The following is a 19,846-nucleotide window of genomic DNA, read 5'->3' on the forward strand; positions in this document are numbered from 1 at the left end:
ATGAACAATCAATGATCGGTAATCAACAGCATTTAAACCTTACCTTGTATTAAGAATAGATTTCAAGCATTGCCTTTTTGCTACCCAGTTTCTGCTTTTAAAAAACATCATCGTTCATGCTTCATGAACGTGCATGCATGCTTCATTCTGTATGTCATTTCCAAGTAGATCTTTGTTTAAAAAGAATACTTTAAACAAAGTACGAAGAACACCAAAGTACACCATGAAAGCCAAAGGCTCTTTCTAAATGATAAAGATCCACAAGATTACAAATTACGTATACATGCAGACTCTCTATTTGATTTGCTGTAAATGAATTTTATGGCTATAGTTCAATAAAGTTTATCTTGCAAGGAGAAAAAAAAATACGTTTTTTTCAAAAAATAAAAATTAAGTATTTCTTACCTGGCTTTATGAGGTTTGTCTTTGCTTCCTTTTTATATCGTGCCGGCTGATGAGTTCCATCTGCCACTGTTCCTGAATTAAATTTCTTTCTGGCATAGTCTCCCCCATCACTGCCTGTACAGAAAGTGATTGGACTGTTTCCCGTATCTGGTGGAGTCTTAACTGGAGATACTGATTGGCTACTGGGGCAACCTGTGTCATCTGAAAACAAGAGAGGGGCAAAAGTTACTTGCTGGGTATCTCTCTCTTCCTTCTCCTCCACTCTCCCAGCTTCACTCTGTAAAGGCATTCTGTAAAGCAATGAAGCATGCAGCTCTGGCTGAAGTTGAATGCCTTTTTCTTTTCAGTGGAACATTGCTGTGTCACCATCTGATAAGCATCTTTTTAATCCCCAGAGCAGTAGCTTCTAGTTCACCCATGTTTGAACTATGCTTTCCAACACAGAGGGACAAAAAAAATGAAGTTCCTGTCAGCAGTGAATGTCAGGCAAAAGGGGTTCATTTCCCATCTCACTCATTCAAAACAGGGTGTCAGGGTTCCGATGGATGCGCTAATTAAATCATGAGCCTCGAGCCAAACTTCAAAAGAAATCCAGTTTTTTTGTTAGGAGCTTCATGTCGGCATGTCCCCCATTGAAGCCAGCTCTGACTCTATATAATTTACAATCCCAATCATGACCCTGTTTCTCTCTCCCCCCGCCCAAAGTGTGTCATTAGTTACATTCCCCAATGGAGAAATTTCGTGGGTTGTAGAAATCACTCCCCTCCGACAGCTGTGAGTAACCCTGGGATACAGCCTTGAGAGAGATAAGTGTAGAATGTGCATCTGTCTTTGGCTGCCATCCCGTTACATTGGTTTCCTATCCCCCTTGCTTATGGCAACTCGAGAGTAGGCCAGGGATGCTTTGTGAGTTGACACGGGGATGGAGATAGGAAAGGGAAATAGGTGTCTAGGTTCATGCCATCCAAGGACTTCTCAAAGTCCTTGGATGGCATCTTCGAGACTGCCTGCTGCTACCGACAGCCTCCCATCGACCTGTGCGCTCCCACAGAGAGGGCCTCCTCGAGGTGCCATCAGCCAAACAATGTAGGCTGGTGACCCCCAGGGGGAGGGCCTTCTCTGTGGGGGCACCTACCCTCTGGAATCAGCTGCCCCCAGAGATAAGGAGAATCCAAGACCTTGGTGCCTTCCGCCGTGCCCTTAAAACCTTCTTTTTCCAGCAAGCCGGGCTGGCCTAACACTTTTTTTAAATGTTTTTAATTGTTTGTTATTGTTTTTAATCATGGGGCCAAATTTATATGTATCTTTTTAATTGTATTTTAATGTTTGTAATTTATGTTTTTACTTGGCTGTTCACCGCCCTGAGTCCTCAGGGAGAAGGGCGGTATACAAATTTATAAATTTATAAATTTATAAATAAATAAATAAATAAATAAATAAATAAATAAATAAATAAATAAAGAAAGAAAGAAAGAAAGAAAGAAAGAAAGAAAGAAAGAAAGAAAGAAAGAACCAGTTCCTGGCTTCATGCACTGTGTACAACCAACGATGTGGGAAAACACACAGGGAATGCCACAAAAACAAGCTGAAAGTTTAAAAAGCCTTGCAAGATCTAATGACCACGGATACGGTTGCTGACAGTATGGCCAAACTGAGTAATAAATTAGAACTCTTTATTGGCCAAGTGTGATTGGACACACAAGGAATTTGTCTCCAGTCCAGTGCATAAGCTCTCAGTAGACATACAAGCAATAAGTGTTAAATCACGATCATAGTCATCGTAATGGAGCAGGTGTTACACACAAAGTACTACAGATAGTCCTCGACTTATAACCATTTGTTTAGTGACCGCTCAAAGTTACAACAGCACTAAAAAAGTTATTTATCACCATTTTTCACACTTAACAAATGTTGCAGCATCCCCATGGTCACCTGATCAAAATTCAACTGACTTGGCAACTTGCCGTGTCCAAGAGTCACGTGATCATCTTCTGCAACTTTCTGACTAGCATCTGAATTTTGATGCTTATCAGTGGAGAAACCAGATTCCCTTAACAACCATATTACAAACTTAACAACTGCAGTGACTCACTTAACAGTTGTGGAAAGGAAGGTCATAAAATGGGGCAAAGTCCACTTAACACTGTCTTGCTTAGCAACAGAAATTTTGACCTCAACTGTGGTCATAAATCGAGGACTCCTTGTACATTAGCAAAGGAAGAATATCTGAAGCCTACAAACCAGTGATGGGTTGCCCCCGGTTCTATAGAACTGGTAGTAAAACTGGCGGGAGGCTCCGCCCACTGATCCCGACATCATCAAAATGCTTCTACGCATGTGTGGGTGGCCCTGTTGCGAACCGGTAGTAAAGGTAAGTAGAACCCACGCCTGCTACAAGCATATTTTCCATGTTTCTCTTTCAGAGAAGAAAAGTCTGCCTTTATCCCACGAGGGGAGAGCAGGTGGTTTTCAAAAGATCTAAAGCAACCAAGACGGAAGCTATTTTTGATTGCATACACAAACTTGCCTGGCAAAATTCTAGTCAAAGTAAACAGAGAAGGGATTGGTCAAACATCAATTTTAAAACAACAACAAATGATCCGAAACCAAAGAAACAGGAGAGGTAAATTGAGCAAACATGAATGTCTTCTATCAATGCTAAGCATGTACAGCTTGTTTCTCATGTACAAGAGTGGCTAACCTTGGCCTCTCAGAAAGTGCTAATAATAATAATAAGAAGAAAGCAGAATATAAGAAAGAAGTAATTGAGCAGCGAGCTGAAAATTGGAAACACAAAGCTCTGCATGGCCAATACTTGAAAAGTATTGAAGGCAAAGCTGACCAGAAACTAACTTGGAACTGGTTAAGATTAGGAGTACTGAAAAAAGAAACAGAAAGCTTTATTTTGGCAGCTCAAGAACAAGCCCTAGCCACAAACTGTATGAAGGCAAAAATTCAACATGTTACCACCAACAGCAAATGCCGCCTCTGCAATGAAAAAGAAGAGACAGTTGACCACCTGATCAGTGGGTGCAGCAAAATTTCACAAACTGACTACCTACAACGCCATGACCGTGTTGCTAAAATCATTCACTGGAAATTGTGCCAGAAGTTTGGATTTGAGTACAGCAAAAACCACTGGGAACATCAGGTTGAGAAAGTTTTAGAGAATGAGAAACTCAAGATCTTGTGGGACTTTAGGATACAGACTGACAGGCACTTGGTCCACAACACACCTGACATAACAATAGTTGAAAAGAAAAAAGTATGGTTCATTGACATTGCAATACCTGGTGATGCACGAATTGAAGATAAGCAGCAAGAAAAAATCACAAAGTACCGGGACTTACAAATTGAAGCTGAGCGACTGTGGAAAAAGAAATCGTGTGTTGTCCCGATTGTAATTGGAGCCCTCGGAGCAATACCCAAAGGGCTACCCCGCTATTTAGAAATTCTAAATTTGCCGGACTTGAACATTTTGACTCTACAAAAAACCACCTTACTTGGAACAGCTTACATCCTCCGACGATACCTTAACAGTTCCTAGGTCCTTGGTTAGGACTCGAGCTGCTGAGCTATTAACCAGCCTCAAAGGCTGTGAATCTCACTAAAGATTAACCAATAAATAATAATAATAATAATAATAATAATAATAATAATAATAATAATAATAATAATAATAATAATAATAATAATTTTATTTCTATACCGCCCTTCTCCCGAAGGACTCAGGGCGGTGTACAGCCAATTTAGAAACACAAGACAAAACAATGATTAAAAATTAAAATGATTAAATAGATTTGGCCCGGTTTAAAACCCCAAAAATTTAAAATACCCCAATTTAAAATTATTATGTTGAAAGCCCGGCCTAGCGGAACAACAGGGTCTTCAGTGCGCAGCGAAATACCCGGAGGTCGGAGATCTTACGTATTTCTGGGGGCAGTTCATTCCACAGGGCTGGCGCTCCCACAGAGAAGGCCCTCTGGGCCCTCCCATCACATCGTCGTGACATTCCACACATGCGATCCCAGCAGAAGTGGTATTCAGCCAGTTCAGACCGGTTCAGGCGAACTGGTAGCGCAAATCGCGGGTGGTCCTGCCCCGCCCCGCCCCGCCCCGCCCCAGCTCTATGCCGTCCTATTTAGGCATGTTTTTGAGGCCGGGCGCATGTGCGAAAGGCAGGCGCATGGGGCGAACTGATAGCAACAAAATGTGAAACTGTTGTGGCCCATCAGCGGCCTGTGCGGATTGTAGCTGATTCTGACAGTGAGAAGGCTGGTGTGGTGTTGCGCCAGCAGCCTGTGCAGCTGGCACTTGAGTCAGACAATGAGGAGGCTGGAGAAGATGTGGTGCCAGAGGCAGGGATTCAGCCAGGGCCTTCAGAACCTCCAGAAGCTCCTTTAAGTGAAGAGGACGAAGAGGAAGAGCCTCTTCTCGATGCACGGGTGCGCAGAGTGGCCAAAAGGCAGGAGTGGCTCCTCAGGAGGAGGTCTCCTCGAGAGTAAGGCTTGGGGCTAATTGGCCACTCCCTTAGCCTATTTAAGGAGGAATGCCGACTGAAGCAATTTGTAGGGAACAATTTTAGTTCACTCTACTTCGCGTCTGGATTCTCTGCAAATTGCTTCTGGGCTTTCTGCCAGCCTTAGTAAGATTGTGATTACTTTATCTTTGGTTTCTTGTAGGCTGTTAAGAAAGTTTATTAACAGCCTTTGTTTTGAAAAAGACTGAGTTATTTTAGTAAATTAAGTTTTGTACAAACTTTGTGTGTGCTGTGTTCTTTGGGATCCGTAACTGGGGCAGAACAGAAACCCACCGCTGGATCCCAGGTCCTCTATGCCAACAGCCCCCAACTTTTTTGGTACCAGGGACTGGTTCTGTGGAGAGGTTTTTCCATGGACTGGAGGGGGCATGGTTTCACATACTGCCTGTATCCCACGGATGGGGCTTCGCTTGTTTGCATGGCCTGGTTACTGGCTGGTCCACGGACCAGGGATTATGGACCCTGGTCTATGCTGAAAGGAAAGGAGAATGCACAAAGCATCCTTTTTGCCTCTAAGTCGGGTTTCTCAACTTTGGCAGCTTTAGGATCCGTGAACTTCAACTCCCAGTATTCCCTAGCCAGTGTACTCTAATCAGGGAATTCTGGGAGTAGAAGTCCATGCACTTTAAAGTCGCCAAGGTTGAGAAACATTGCACCAATCAAAGCAATTCCATATCTTTGCATTTTAAAGCTGGTGGCTACAACAAATCTCCATGCTTTTCTTTTTTAAAAAATACAGTTAAACCAGTGGTGAAATTTTACTACCGGTTCTGTGGGTGTGGCTTGGTGGGCATAGTGTGGCTTGGTGGGCAAGGCTTGGTGGGTGTGGCAGGGAAAGGATACTGGAAAATCTCCATTCCCACCCCACTCTGGGGCCAGCCAGAGGTGGTATCTGCCGGTTCTCCAAACTACTCAAAATTTCCGCTACCGGTTCTCCAAACTGCTCAAAATTTCCGCTACCGGTTCTCCAGAACCTGTCAGAACCTGGATTTCACCCCTAAATTAAACCCTCATAGATTCACCTTCTCACTCTGAAATACTGCTTACAAGAGTTACTTACATTACTTACCGCTTTGCTGATTTTCCTCAATTCTTTAAGATTCAGTTATCTGTACCACTATCATCGCCACAGTCACTAATCTTCCATATCCTTATCATTGCCTAATTCTTTAAAATACTTGTGGCACCCAGTACATGCATTGAGATGAATATGAAAAAACATTTCCACACGATCAGGGACTATGCTTTATTAGGTAAGTTGCAGTATCAAGAAGTCAGGTTGAAAAGGAAAAAAAACCCCACAAGGATGAAGTTCCTTACACAAGGAATGTAAAGCCTCTTTCACTTTTCCAATTTGGAGTCCTATTAATTCAAAAAGAAACATCTTAAAATGGTTATAGGCAGGACTCTTCGAATTACACAGCAGATTATGTTCTCCACAGTTTAAATCAGGGCTCTTCAAACTTGGCAACTTTGAAACTTGCGGACTTCAACTCCCAGAATTCTGATTTTTCTACGTCTTAAAAGTTGGCTAGTTTGAAATCCTGGTTTTAATCAATAGACAATTTACACATTTGTTGAATCTATACTGGAATTCAATTTACAAGGAGTGAAATGCTTAGACGCTTTTAAAAAGTTACCCTGACTGGGCTAAGTGGCTAGAATTTTGGGATACCTTTCCAATTGGCTTTTCCCAGATGAATACTTGAAACCTGAAGGATGGTAGGTGTAAGGCAGCTCTTACTATGAATTCTAAAAGCCTAAAAATGTCTAGAATGGGAGAAAATCAACAATATGACTCCATCAATATGTAGCAGATCCTGTTTACCCTTCGATCGCTTTCTCAGCTCAGTTATAACAAATTGAGAGCTTCTCATTTTGCAGCAGAAGGAATGGACAGACCTATGCATTATTATCTTAATGGGTCAGTTTGCTCTCAGGCCAGAGGTGTTCATTCAGCAGGTTCTGACCAGTTCTGGAGAACCGGTAGCGGAAATTTTGAGAACCAGATCGGAAGAACCAGTAAATACCACCTTTGACTGGCCCCGCCCCCATCTATTCTCTGCCTCCCGAGTGCCAGCTGATCAGAAAGAAATGGGATTTTGCAGGAACCTTCCCCTGGAGTGGGGAGGGAATGGAGATTTTACAGTATCCTTCCCCTGCCACGCCCACCAAGCCACGCCCACAGAACTGGTAGTAAATTTTTTTGAATCCCACCACTGTCTCAGGCCCTTTGTTTTCATCCTTGTCAAGTCTATCTCTTAACACCTCCATAAGACCAAACACAGCCAATCTCCCTCCCTCCCTCCCTCCCTCCCTCCCTCCTTCCTTCCTTCCTTCCTTCCTTCCTTCCTTCCTTCCTTCCTTCTTCCCATTTTAATAGCTCACATCTAGGCCATTGTGGAAAACATAGATAATGGTGACAAGGAGACCTGACAGCAACGATATAGGAAAGCTTTCATCTGAATAAAAGGGGTATTCCAAGCAACCTTTAATAGGTCTTCTCAATCCTGGATCCAGCCCTGATTTCTATTATAACTAAAACTGCTTCAGTTCTGCAGCTTTCATGGACATCAAGCTGCTTATCATAGGAACAAAGCGATCTTGGCATGGAAAATCATTCTTCACTTGGCTCATGTTATTAGTGACCTTTATACATACCAATAACTCAGCAGGCTTTTGAATTCAAGCTACGGACAATCCAAGGGTCTGTTGCATACAATCCCTCTTTACCAATCACCATATTGTTATTTTTATCAAACTATATAATGGATACCAGGCTGGAGTATAACACTCTTTCTCTCTCTCTCCCCTCCAAATATTCACAGAGAAAACATACATCAGTATAGTCATGTTCCCTCTTTCACTCTGCCAGAGGACATTTTTTCCTCCCTGTACATTAGTATCAGATGAGCATTTGATCACTATGTCTCCTGCAGGATCAAAATTTTCACCATTACCAAAACAGCAGCTGCACAACTCCCAGCACTGTCGATCACTCAGGTCAAAGTCATTCTGTGACTTAGACAGAGGTTACACTGCTGTACATCAAAATGCCAATTGCAGGAAGGCTAATGCCTTTTCATTTCTTCTCTGGTCCCCATCATCCAGGACTGCTGGTGGATTAGTAACTATTGTCCACAACTCGTCCCTTCGCAGGTACATCTCCATCTTCACATTCCAGGAGAGATAGTTTGTCTCATTCAGCCGAGACACTAAGACACTTCCTCCTATTATGCCAACGGAGCCATGCTGCCTGCTTTCTTTCACTAGCCACTAACCACTATCAAACCATGTTGCACAACCTCTCTGGCTCTGGTATAAGCTCCCACTGGGTTTCTCCTCTCTCTAGTCACTCTGGCCTTCTCTTTGGACTGGGCCCATAACCTGTCAGAGTGTTTACAGCGTGACTACTATTTTGAGACAACCCAGGAGCAAAATACAAGACACAGAGCAGGGATGAAATTCAAAATTCTTCCCGGTTCTGTGGGCATGGCAGGGGAAGGATACTGCAAAATCTCCATTCCCACCCCGCTCCAGGGGAAGGATATTGCAAAATCTCCATTCTCACTCCACTCTGGGGCCAGCCAGAGGTGGTATTTGCCAGTTCTCCAAACTATTCAAAATTTCTGCTACCGGTTTTCCAGAACCTGTTAGAACCTGGTGGATTTCACCCTTGACACAGAGGTTTTGTCATTACAAACAGTGGTTTATATACAAGACTTCTATATACAGACATACACGTGGTAGGCACATACCAGGCAAGCAATCAACCTTCAACTCTACATGGAGAGTTACAATGCAGATAGAACACGAGGAGGAGAGAGATACACAAGGAGAGAGAGAGGTGCCTCTAATGGCCTCCCATATATATAACCCTGCTGTCTCATCCTCTGTCTTAAAGCGGCAATAACCCTGTTGACTAATCCTCAGTTCATCATCCTGGTCCACAGCCTTACAGCGGCTGGTCAGCTTTAAATCTGCATTACACTGACAGGTAGGTAGGTCATCTTTGGGTATAAAAGGACTGATTTATCTTTCTGGACAGAAAGTAAGTCTGAATTTCCCTGTGAATCTCTGGATGATTTCAAAAGATTGAAATAGTATCAACAGATTACCAATTTCTCTTAATTATATTACTGAAATGAAAGAAAACTGGATATCATCAAAAACAATTCTGAAATTCCATCATTTCCAGTTAATCATCCTCCAGATTCTAGGAGGAAATAAAAGTTCCAACAAAACCATCATAGTTTGTCTAACTGAACAACTATCAGAATATTACGATTGGAGATACCTTCTGCATGAAGATCTGTCAGCTTCAGAATTATTTTAAAATAGATACACCTTAGCAATAGCACTTAGGCTTATATACAGCTTCACAGTGCTTTGTAGCTCTCTCTAAGCAGTTTATAGAGTCAGTATATTGCCCCCAACAAGCTGGGTCCTCATTTTACTGATCTCGGAAGGATGGAAGGTTGAGTCAACCTTGAGCCTGGTGAGATTTGAACTGCTAAATTGCAGGCAGACAGCAGTCAACGGAAGTAGCCTGCAGTACTGCACTCTAACTACTGCACCACTGTGGTTCAGAGAGAATAGCACCTTTTAAAATGTACAGAGATATTGCCTCTAGTTCACTTTCTCTGAAATTTGATACCCCCTTGAAATATCTGGAGTCACATCTTTAATATTTAGGAAGATCATTAATTTAATTCTTTTCTCTTGATAAAACCGAAAGAACCTTCACCTTATTTTATATACTTTTAGATTATGCTTGTGCTAATATTAAGAAATGTTTTATATTATTACACTGTATTAGGAAATACTAATTATTCTGTTTTTCTGTTGGCAATATTGGTGATATTGTAGATTATTTTAAATCACCGGTACTGCTACTACCAAGTAGGCAGAGATGATACACGGGTCTCCTTACTTAACCTTTCCCTTAAAACGAAGACCTTCTGCATTTCAATAATTATTATTTCCATACACAGAAGTAAACACATACTTATTTTACGTAAACCTTCTTACTTCTCTACCTTCCAAATATATTTTTGATATTTTGATCCTTTAACTTCCAGCACAACTTTCTCAAGGAGGTTAGCCCGAATAATATTAACTGGATTAAAATTATTAAACGAGCTTGATAGCTGGGTAGAGTTTTGAACTCAGTTTACATATTGCTGATTTGACATTTCTATTTATGGCACCACTTTGATTGTACCACATTGATACAGGATATCTGTAATTTTATTATTTTTTAAAATTTATTATTTGTACAAATTAATTAACATATTAAAATCATGTGCATATAGATGGAACCCCTGCCCCTAAACACAGTGATGCTAGTTTGCTGAAAGCTAGACTTTGTTCTTATTCTGCATAACCAAATTTTATGATGCAAAATTGTGATAAGCTATTGTTGGAAGAAATATCCTGGTCTAGTTCCAAGCCGGGCACTGGAGACAAAATGGAGGCTGGAGGCTGATTGGAAAGAGGGTCCATTTATTGATGATGCAGAGCCACATGGGTGGTTCTGAACAGCTGACCACCCGGAGTTCAGAGTGGTGGGTATTTATACCTTCTCTTGGGCTTTGCACTTGAACTTCCTGTTCCTGTGCAAGAACATGTATTCTATTGGGGGTTATGTAGGGGTCATAGCTGGCTTTCTAGGTTGTCTGAGCTAAGTTTGGTTGACGTTTGGACTGCTGATGCAATGAAGGGGCATTGGGCAATTCCTATTGTGGCTGAAGGCTAATCCTACCTTTGTTGGATCTTGGGTGAGGGTATTTGCTTATGAATAAAGCTAGCTATCTGTTTATATCTTAAGTGCTGACATCTGCTGTGGGCTATTAAAGAGGGTGGGGGATGCTTTCCAAGAGCATGTTTCTCCCTTTAGGGAAATATACTATTCTGCCTTTTTAATATTTCCTAAAATATTTCATTCTTCTAGGACAGTGGTGGGTGCGGGTGCTAACTTTCTACACTATTTAAGAATTTAAAATGCTACCAGCCTCTATAAAAACACTTCAGCAAAAATATGAATCCTGATCAATTTTTTTTATAGCATTGGATTCAGGCCTATATAGGTAGTCCTTAACTTACAACTAATTTGTTTAGCGATCATTCAAAGTTACGAGGGCAATGAAAAAAGTGACTTACAAACTGGTCCTCACACTTACAATCATCGCAGGATTCCCCGTAGTCGCATGATCAAAATTTGGGTGCTTGGCAACCGGCATCTATTCCTGATGATTGCAGTGTCCCTAGGGACATGTGATCGCCATTTGCAACCTTCCCGACAAGCCAAGTCAATAGGACGAACTGGATTCACTTAACAACTGTGCGATTCACTTAACAACTGCAGTGATTTACTTAACAACCGTGGCAAAAAGAGTTGAGAATTGGATGCAGCTCGCTCAACAACTGCCTTGCTTGGCAATGAAAATTCTAGTCCCAGAATTGCCCTGTGGTTGTAATTTGAAGACTACCTTTAGTTATCCATTAAAAATATTTTTTGGTGGGCCAGGGTCGGAGGTGAGAATGAAGTCACCCAATCCAGTGGTGGGATTTAGCCAGTTCGCATCACTTCGGGAGAACCGATTGTTAACTTTCTGAGCAGTTTGGCAAATTGGTCGTTGGAAGAAATCATTAGGGCAGAGAACTGGTTGTTAAATTACTTGAATCCCACCACTGACCCAATTCATAACACAAAAAATTCCTATGTAAAAAGTCTGTTGAATTGTAAGAGCAAATTTGTTTATGTTCCAAGAAGTAGAAGACCATCTTTGTTCCACTACTGTTTAGAAGCTAAATCAATATAATGTGGTTTTGATCAATCACAGCCTGCTCAAACAGCAGACTCTTCAAAAGTTGTGAGTTTTTTAAGTGCAGGGTAAACGAACACCTGGCAGGACGAGGGACTAGCAGATGTCTTGTATTGGTAAAGGACTGGACATTTGAAATCCAAATTCTGAAATAAATATGGCTTCAGCTTCAGTTTCAATCCTCTTGTCAAATGAAGACTATGTTTATACTGACCATTAAACCAAAAAGAAAGAAAATTGACTGAACTGAAATCCATTCATATGTAGATGGATGGACTGGACAGGTAGATATAGAGACTGCTTAGGCATTCAAAGAAAGTTTGCTAAAAGACATGCAGTAAAACGCAATAACAACCGATTAATAATTGTACATGATTTTACTTAGCAATTAGACAACCCCTTTTGAATACACATGCAGTTGGAAATATAATTTTCAACAGCCCCATAATAAAGACAATCATTAATGGAAACTGCAGATCATTAAAAAAAAGGGGGGGGGAATAATAACATCAGCAAAAATGTATTTTCCTTAAAGCTACTGAGTTTATGATCAAGATAAAATCTAAAATCAGCTCTCACAACTTACAGCTCACTGAGCAGCATCTCTTACCTTCACGAAGACATTTGGCACAAACGAAAATGTTCTTTACCCCAATGCAAAGCTTACCATTATTTGCCAAGATCTCCATTCAAAAGCTCTTGTGACCAGCTTACATCCCTCTTGCCACAGCGCCTTCACACTTTCACCTTCCTAAGTGACTGCCCAATAAATCATGATGAGCAGTTGGCTGCCCCCACGGGTTGACTCTCGAGTGATTCTTGAAAACTTTCTCTCCCACACCTCTAAGTTAAGCGGCCAGATCTTACCACTTGCCCCTGACTTGCTAACACGCACTATCTCAAAACGGAGAATGACTTATCTCTAGAAGCTTCGAAATGACAATGACGAAATTATGAAGTCACAAGTGGGAACGAAAGGAAATGTAACCAGAGATAACTTTGTCCTTCAGAGTAACGCCGGCTAATCGTACCACCATAAGTTTTGCAGAAAAATCAGACGAGAAAGGGAAGCAGAACTGGGGGATGACAGCATGTCATGAACTTAACAGGATCACTTCCCGCTTCCCGGTTTTATTTGCTTGATCATAGCATACTTTACTTTTTTTTTTTTACAAGAAAGGAAGGAAGAAATCTGCCAACTCGCAGCTCGTGCAACTTGGCAGCACATAATTTTGGACAGCACGGAATGTTTTCCCTCCTCCTTTTTTTCCCCCACCAGGCCGTCAGTTACAAACCGTTCCTAACTAGTATCTGCTCTAACATGGTTGGTGGCTGTGGCATAATAAAGCATTTAAATTAACGTCTTAGTAAAACAAGCCCTTCCACATCCTCAATTCTCATGGAATTAAAGACATGCTATTATCTTCTCCACTCCCATTCCTCTGATGTCAAGATTTCAAGATAATAAACAGAAACAATCCAGGTCCTGTCCGCTGATGGGTTTACAGAAAATCAGTTCCTACATCCTTAACCCTCAAACATAGTTGTGGTAAAATGCATACAGGTATTTCTTGACTTACAGTCATGTTTAGCAACTATTCCAAGTTACAACAGCACTGAAAAAAAGTGACTTATGACCAGTGGTGGGATTCAAATTTTTTTACTACAGGTTCTGTGGGCGTGGCATGGCTTGGTAGGCATGGCTTGGTGGGTGTGATCAGCTGACATTCGGGAGACTTGGGAGGCAGAGAATAGAAGGGGGCGGGGTCAGTCAGAGGTGGTATTTACCGGTTCTCCGAACTACTCAAAATTTTCGCTACCGGTTCTCCAGAACTCGTCAGAACCTGCTGAATGCCACCTCTGCTTATGACAGGTCCTCGCACTTATAATCCTTTCACTAGCATCCACATGGTCACAGAATCAAAATTTGGGCAGATGGCAATGGTATTTGACACAGCCGCAACATCCGAGGGTCATGTGATCGCCATCTCCAATCTCCCCAGCCAACTTCTGACAAACAAAGTCAATGGGGGGGGGGGAAACTGGATTCACTTAAGAGCTGTGTGATTCATTTAACAATTGCAGTGATTTACTTAACAAGAGTGGCAAAAGAGGTCGCAAAATCCCAGGCTGAGGCAGGATGAGTTAAAGGAAAATCACTCTGTTGAAATTTTTTTTAAAATAAACCAGCCTCATGTACACAGGGGCAGAAGCTTGGCGTATCTCAGAATTGCAAGAGATCTAATAAAGGAGAATATTTGTGGCTCTGGGTTGACATGAGGAGGTCCTTGGTACTTTCTGAGCTTGCTTGTTTCCTTGCAGACCAGTGGTGGGTTTCAAATTTTTTTACTACCGGTCTGTGGGTGTGGCTTGGTGGGCGTGGCATGGCTTGGTGGGCGTGGCAGGGGAAGGATACTGTAAAATCTCTATTCCCACCCCACTCCAGGGGAAGGATACTGCAAAATCCCCATTTCCTCCCGATCAGCTGGGACTTGGGAGGCAGAGAATAGATGGGGACGGGGTCAGTCAGAATTTTTACTACCGGTTCTCCAAACTACTCAGAATTTCCACTACCGGTTCTCCAGAACTGGTCAGAACTGCTGAAACCTACCTCTGTTGCAGACATTTCATTACCCTAACTAGGTAATATCATCAGTGTTACGGTAGTAAGGAGTGCTGCTTGCTGTCAGTTTATATTCTGGTGACTTGCCTGCCCTGCCTGGGTGGGTGGAGGCAGTCTTTGAAATTCTTTGGTTGGGCTCTTTGGCAGTTTCTTGACTGGGGAATTGTTTACTTGATTTTTGGTCTGAAGTTAACCTTGGATTTAATCCATGCTGATCTGAGTGCTGATAACTGGAGAGGTGCTGGAGTCTTTTTCTCTTTTGGGCTGGTTGCTTGTCTCTTTTACATAATCTATTGATGTTATTGTCTATGTATCTATTGATGGCTGATTTGTCAGAGTGCCAGGCTTCTAGAAAATTCCTTGGCATTTTTGGACTTGGCCTGATTTACCATAGGATTGTCACATTTTCCCAATTGAAACTATGGTTAAATCTGTCTATATGTTGTGAAATTAAAGAATTTTTGTCATGTTTTCTGACTGCAAGTTGGTGTTCATGAATCTGATTGAGCAGGATGCAATATTTGGTTTCATTGTTCTCCTCACGTGATTGTTAAAGGAAATAGAAAAAAAAATGGTACAAATGGGTCCCCCCCCCCCGCACTCCAAAAGGAGGATGCCAAAGAGTGATTTCTATGTTGCGGCACCTCAGCTTTTGGATGGACTCCCTCTGATGAGCATGGATCTTCTCTAATTATTTATTTTTTTTTGCTTTTTGATGATCCATCCCCCAAGATTTGAGGCCGTAGCTTCACAAAAGCTTTTGTTCCTAGTGCCTCTCTATCAGCATTACAATTATTGTTATGAGTTTTAACATACTATTTATCCCATTTGGGTTTTTTTTTTAATCCTGCTTTTTGATAAACTCTATCATGGCAAGTCGGCCACACCTATTTTAAATAAAGTTCAGGGTTTGCCAAGAAGAAAAGAAACTCATCGGAACGAGGATTTTAGATTTTAATTTTTAAGATCCATCTTTATTATTTTTAACTCAAAACTCAAAGCAGTAAATTTTTCTCCTATTTTCCCCACAACAACCCTTTGAGGTGGGTTCAGCTGTAAGAGATTGTTTTTTGATAGACAGTGGTCTAAGTTTTTTTTTATGCATCAATAAATATTTTCACTGTGCTTGATAAAAACATTAGCAGGTATAGTCAGTCTCCCTTCCTTAGCTTTGTTTTATGTCAGGCGGCCAGCAGCTACATCTAGTGAAGTGCTCTTCACCATTCAATTGTAAAGATAAATTATTACTGCTTTTTCCTATTTCTTGGTGACAAGATAAAACAATTCCCTTGAAGAAGTTTTTAAGAATGGAATGAAATAAGCCACAGTCCCTTAGGTTTGTCCCTAAGTACACTGAAAGTGTGCCTTAATAAAAAAAATTCTCATTACACAACAGTGATCCAGCTTAAAGGAATTGACTTCACGCTGCTTTAGCATTTGGGCTGGATCCTGTTTTCAACGCTCTGCCTTGATTCCTATGTGTAGAAAAGAAAACAGGTGACGGGGGCAGGAAGGATACATAACTGATAGGATGATTGATGAGCGAAACAGATGAAGACAGAAGTCAAGGTCACTGACTTGGCTTCCCAAGTAGGCACACAGGACACCGGCATGGGGGATAATCACTTATCAGAAGAGCTCATGCTACAAAAAAAAAAATCAGTCATGCAGGTGACAGGCAAAGGCTTAAAGGCTGAATTTATGTACAGTCTACCTCTAGAATATTCAGTGGGAAACTTGCTAAATTAACAAGGTTTAGCTTCTAGCATTCACAAAATCGTAGCCCAGTGGCACATTCTTATCAATGACTTTTTTACTAGAAACATATGTTTGTGCCGCATGTTTAAAACAATGAGATATACAGGAAATAAATTCACCCCTCAAAAACCTTGCTTTTTAAAAAGTCGATATTTAGATGACACGATGAGAAGAATTCCTGAAATGGCTTTCTCCAGAATATGATTTCGATCACATTCTGATCAAATCTATTTGTGATTTACATTCAGGTGCTTGATAACTGGTTCATATTTATGATGCTTGCAGTGTCCCGGGATCACATTATTGTCTTTTGTGACTTTTTGACAAGCAAAGTCAATGGAAAGCCAGATTCACTTAACAACTGTGTTGCTAATTTAACAACTGAGTGATTCACTTAAGAAATGGGGCAAGAAAAGTCACAACTGATTGACTGATTTGATTTGCAGAGCCCCTGTGCCCAGAGTTCTTCAGTGGCGGTATAAAAATACCCAATATCAATTAAAGTGATATAAAATATATATAAAAAGACATATACAGTACATATGAGCGTGTAGTGGACTATATTTCTCATTATCCACTGCCAACATATTTCTATTATAAAAGATGCCATCTTTTAATGGATCAATGAAAGACAAAGACACATCTACACAACTTTTTTTTTGCCTGAAAGGATAGGCAAAAAAAGTTGTCCAGGATGACACATCCAACAGCCGCCATCAGCTCTGACAGCTAAATTAAATTTCGGCATCCAGTACAGCCTGTCAGCCTTCTTTGTATATTATCCCAGAGGCATCTATCTGGCCACTGTGAGGAACAGGACAGCAGGCTGCTGCTTTGATTCCATGAATCCTTGAGAAAAAATTTTGTAGGCCAATCCTGTTCCTCATTTCTTCTCAGAAATAAGCTCTATTGAGATGGTAATGATATTGCTATTTAGTTGTATGCCACCTGTATTATTTTTACATATAACTCCAGGCAGAAAACATATCCAATACAGGTAGTCCTTGACTTACAGTAGTGGCCAAAATTGTGGAAACCTTTTGGGAAAGGTGTATTTTCTAAAACTAGCTAATAACACCACTTTTTTTGGAGTAGTACTATAAACTTATGTATCAGTGGAAAGATAATTTAATCAAGAATGCAATGCAATAACTTTTAAGAAGGATTTGCTATTAGAATAGCAGTTACAATATAAAGAAGAAAAGTGAAACATGTAGAAAAAATGAGATATCCAAAAATTATCACGTCAGTTAATACTTTAGCATGAATTGAGGCCTTAAAACGTCTTCCCTTGGAGGGAACAAAGTCTTTTCGTTCTGCAGCTGTTATAATGTGAAACCAAGATTGATGATTGCTACTATTAACTGGGTTTTATTGCTGGGTCGCGTCTGACTAGCAAGTTTCTTTAGTCGGCTCCATAGATTTTCAATTGGGTTAAGGTCTGGGCTATTCCCAGGCCATTCCAGCAGTGGAATATGATTTATCTTGAAACTCCCCCCCAAAAAGTGGTGTTATTAGCCATCAAACCTCAAAAATACACTTTTCCCAAAATGGTTCCACAATTTTGGCCACTACTGTACAACACTTCATTCAGTGACCGTTCGAAGTTAAAATGGAACTGAAAAAAGTGACTTATGGCTATTTTTCACACTTACGACCGTTGCAACCACCCCATGATCACGTGATTTACATTGAGGTGCTTGACAACCGATTCATATTTATGATGATTACAATGTCCCAGGATCACGTGATTGTCTTTTGTCACCTTCTGACAAGCAAAATCAATGGAGAAGCCAGATTCACTTAACAACCGTGTTGCTAATTTAACAACTGCAGTGATTCACTTAAGAAATGTAGCAAGAAAAGTCACAAAATGGGGCAAAACTCACTTAACAATTTTTTCACTTAGCAACATAAATTTGTGGCTATAACATAAAATTGTGGCTACCTGTATACCTTCCTCCTCCTATTTTCCTCACAGCAACAATGCTATGAGGTGGGTTGGTGTCAGATACAAAAGATCTACACGTCCAATTAAACTGATTTATTGGTAAATTGCCTATCCACAGGAATCTTGTCAATTAACAGTTACCACCCACTTGGAGTTAGATAAAGGCCAATGGGATTCAAGGGGAGTTGGATTCAAGTAGTACTGCTTGAGACTAGGGATTCTAGGCTGATCCCTCTTTTAACTCCACCCCCGTTTCTACTACTCCTTTTCTTACGGTTGGATTGACAGAGACTGACTGGCTCCCAGATGGGTTTCATGGCTAAGGTGGGAGGTAGCCTGTTTGCTATATCCCATAATGCAGCTGCATGTTGTCTTCTGGAACCATTTGTGGTCTATCTGTGTTCTGCCCCAGCTACGGATCCCAAAGAACACAGCACACACAAAGTTTGTACAACACTTAATTTACTAAAATAACTCAGTCTTTTTCAAAACAAAGGCTGTTAATAAACTTTCTTAACAGCCTACAAGAAACCAAAGATAAAGTAATCACAATCTTACTAAGGTTGGCATAAAGCCCAGAAGCAATTTGCAGAGAATCCAGACGCAAAGTAGAGTGAACTAAAGTTGTTCCCTACAAATTGCTTCAGTGGGTGTTCCTCCTTAAATAGGCTAAGGGAGTGGCCAATTAGCCCCAAGCCTTACTCTTGAGGAGACCTCCTCCTGAGGAGCCACTCCTGCCTTTTGGCTGCTCTGTGCGCCCGGGCATCGAGAAGAGGCTCCTCCTCTTCATCCTCTTCACTTAAAGGAGCTTCTGGAGGTTCTGAAGGCCCTGGCTGAATCCCTGCCTCTGGCACCACATCTTCTCCAGCCTCCTCATTGTCTGACTCGAGTGCCAGCTGCACAGGCTGCTGGCGCAACACCACACCAGCCTCCTCGCTGTCAGAATCAGCTACAATCCGCACAGGCCGCTGACGGGCCACAACAATCTGGCCCAAAAAACTGCAACCAGGTGTTAACATCTTTTTTTTTTAATTGCTTGGGGATAAATCAATCCCTCCACAGGTTTATTTCAGCACTCATCATACATGAGCTCCAGAAAGTTGTCATTGCCCAGAGGATCGTTGGTTGCCCTCTCCCCTCTTTGGAAGAGCTTTATAGCCCCTGCTGCCTTAAGAAAGTTCAAAACATTCTTAAAGATCCATCTTATCCTGGGCACCCCTTTTTTTTTTTTTGAACTATTACCATCTGGCAGACGGTACAGGACAATAAAAACAAAGACAAATAGGCTGAAAAACAGCTTCTATCCCAGGGCAATAACCATATTGAATTCCACTGATTAGTGCAATATTAATGCAATATCAGGGGTTTTCACTTCAATTGCATAGAATGTGAAGGATGTGTGTTTTTGTTTTATCTTTTATAGTTTTTCTTATGTATAATATACACTGAAGATGGCGTTTAATTTCGTTGTATGAGGTGTAATTCAGTGGTGGGATTAAAAAATCTTTACTACCGGTTCTGTGGGCATGGCTTGGTGGGCGTGGCTTGGTGGGCATGGCAGGGGAAGGATACTGTAAAATCTCCATTCTCTCCCTACTCCAGGGGAAGGTTGCTGCAAAATCCGCATTTCCTCCCGATCAGCTGGGACTCAGGAGGCAGAGAATAGATGGGAGTGGGGCCAGCCAGAGGTGGTATTTACCAGTTCTCCAAACTATTCAAAATTTCTGCTACTGGTTCTCCAG

The 19,846-nt window shown here is 41.3% G+C and overlaps 1 protein-coding gene across 2 annotated transcripts in view; it reads right to left on the reverse strand.

Moving 5' to 3' along the window:
• The window catches only part of SYBU (syntabulin), a 62,873-nt gene that overhangs the window by 25,541 nt on the left and 17,486 nt on the right, over positions 1–19,846 (reverse strand). Inside the window, exons 1-2 of one of the 2 annotated variants that reach the window (XM_034422192.2) lie at positions 12,440–12,668; positions 406–606 (exon numbers count right to left, since the gene is read on the reverse strand). In XM_034422192.2, coding sequence (XP_034278083.2) covers positions 406–606; positions 12,440–12,461 — 223 coding nt within the window. In that variant the 5' untranslated portion in view covers positions 12,462–12,668. Of the gene's footprint in view, positions 1–405; positions 607–12,439; positions 12,669–19,846 lie in introns of those variants that run through there. The other variant, XM_034422191.2, reaches the window with a different exon arrangement.

This window comes from Pantherophis guttatus, chromosome 3 (genome assembly GCF_059756535.1).
Source record: "Pantherophis guttatus breed Tessera chromosome 3, ASM5975653v1, whole genome shotgun sequence".
NCBI lineage: Eukaryota > Metazoa > Chordata > Lepidosauria > Squamata > Colubridae > Pantherophis > Pantherophis guttatus.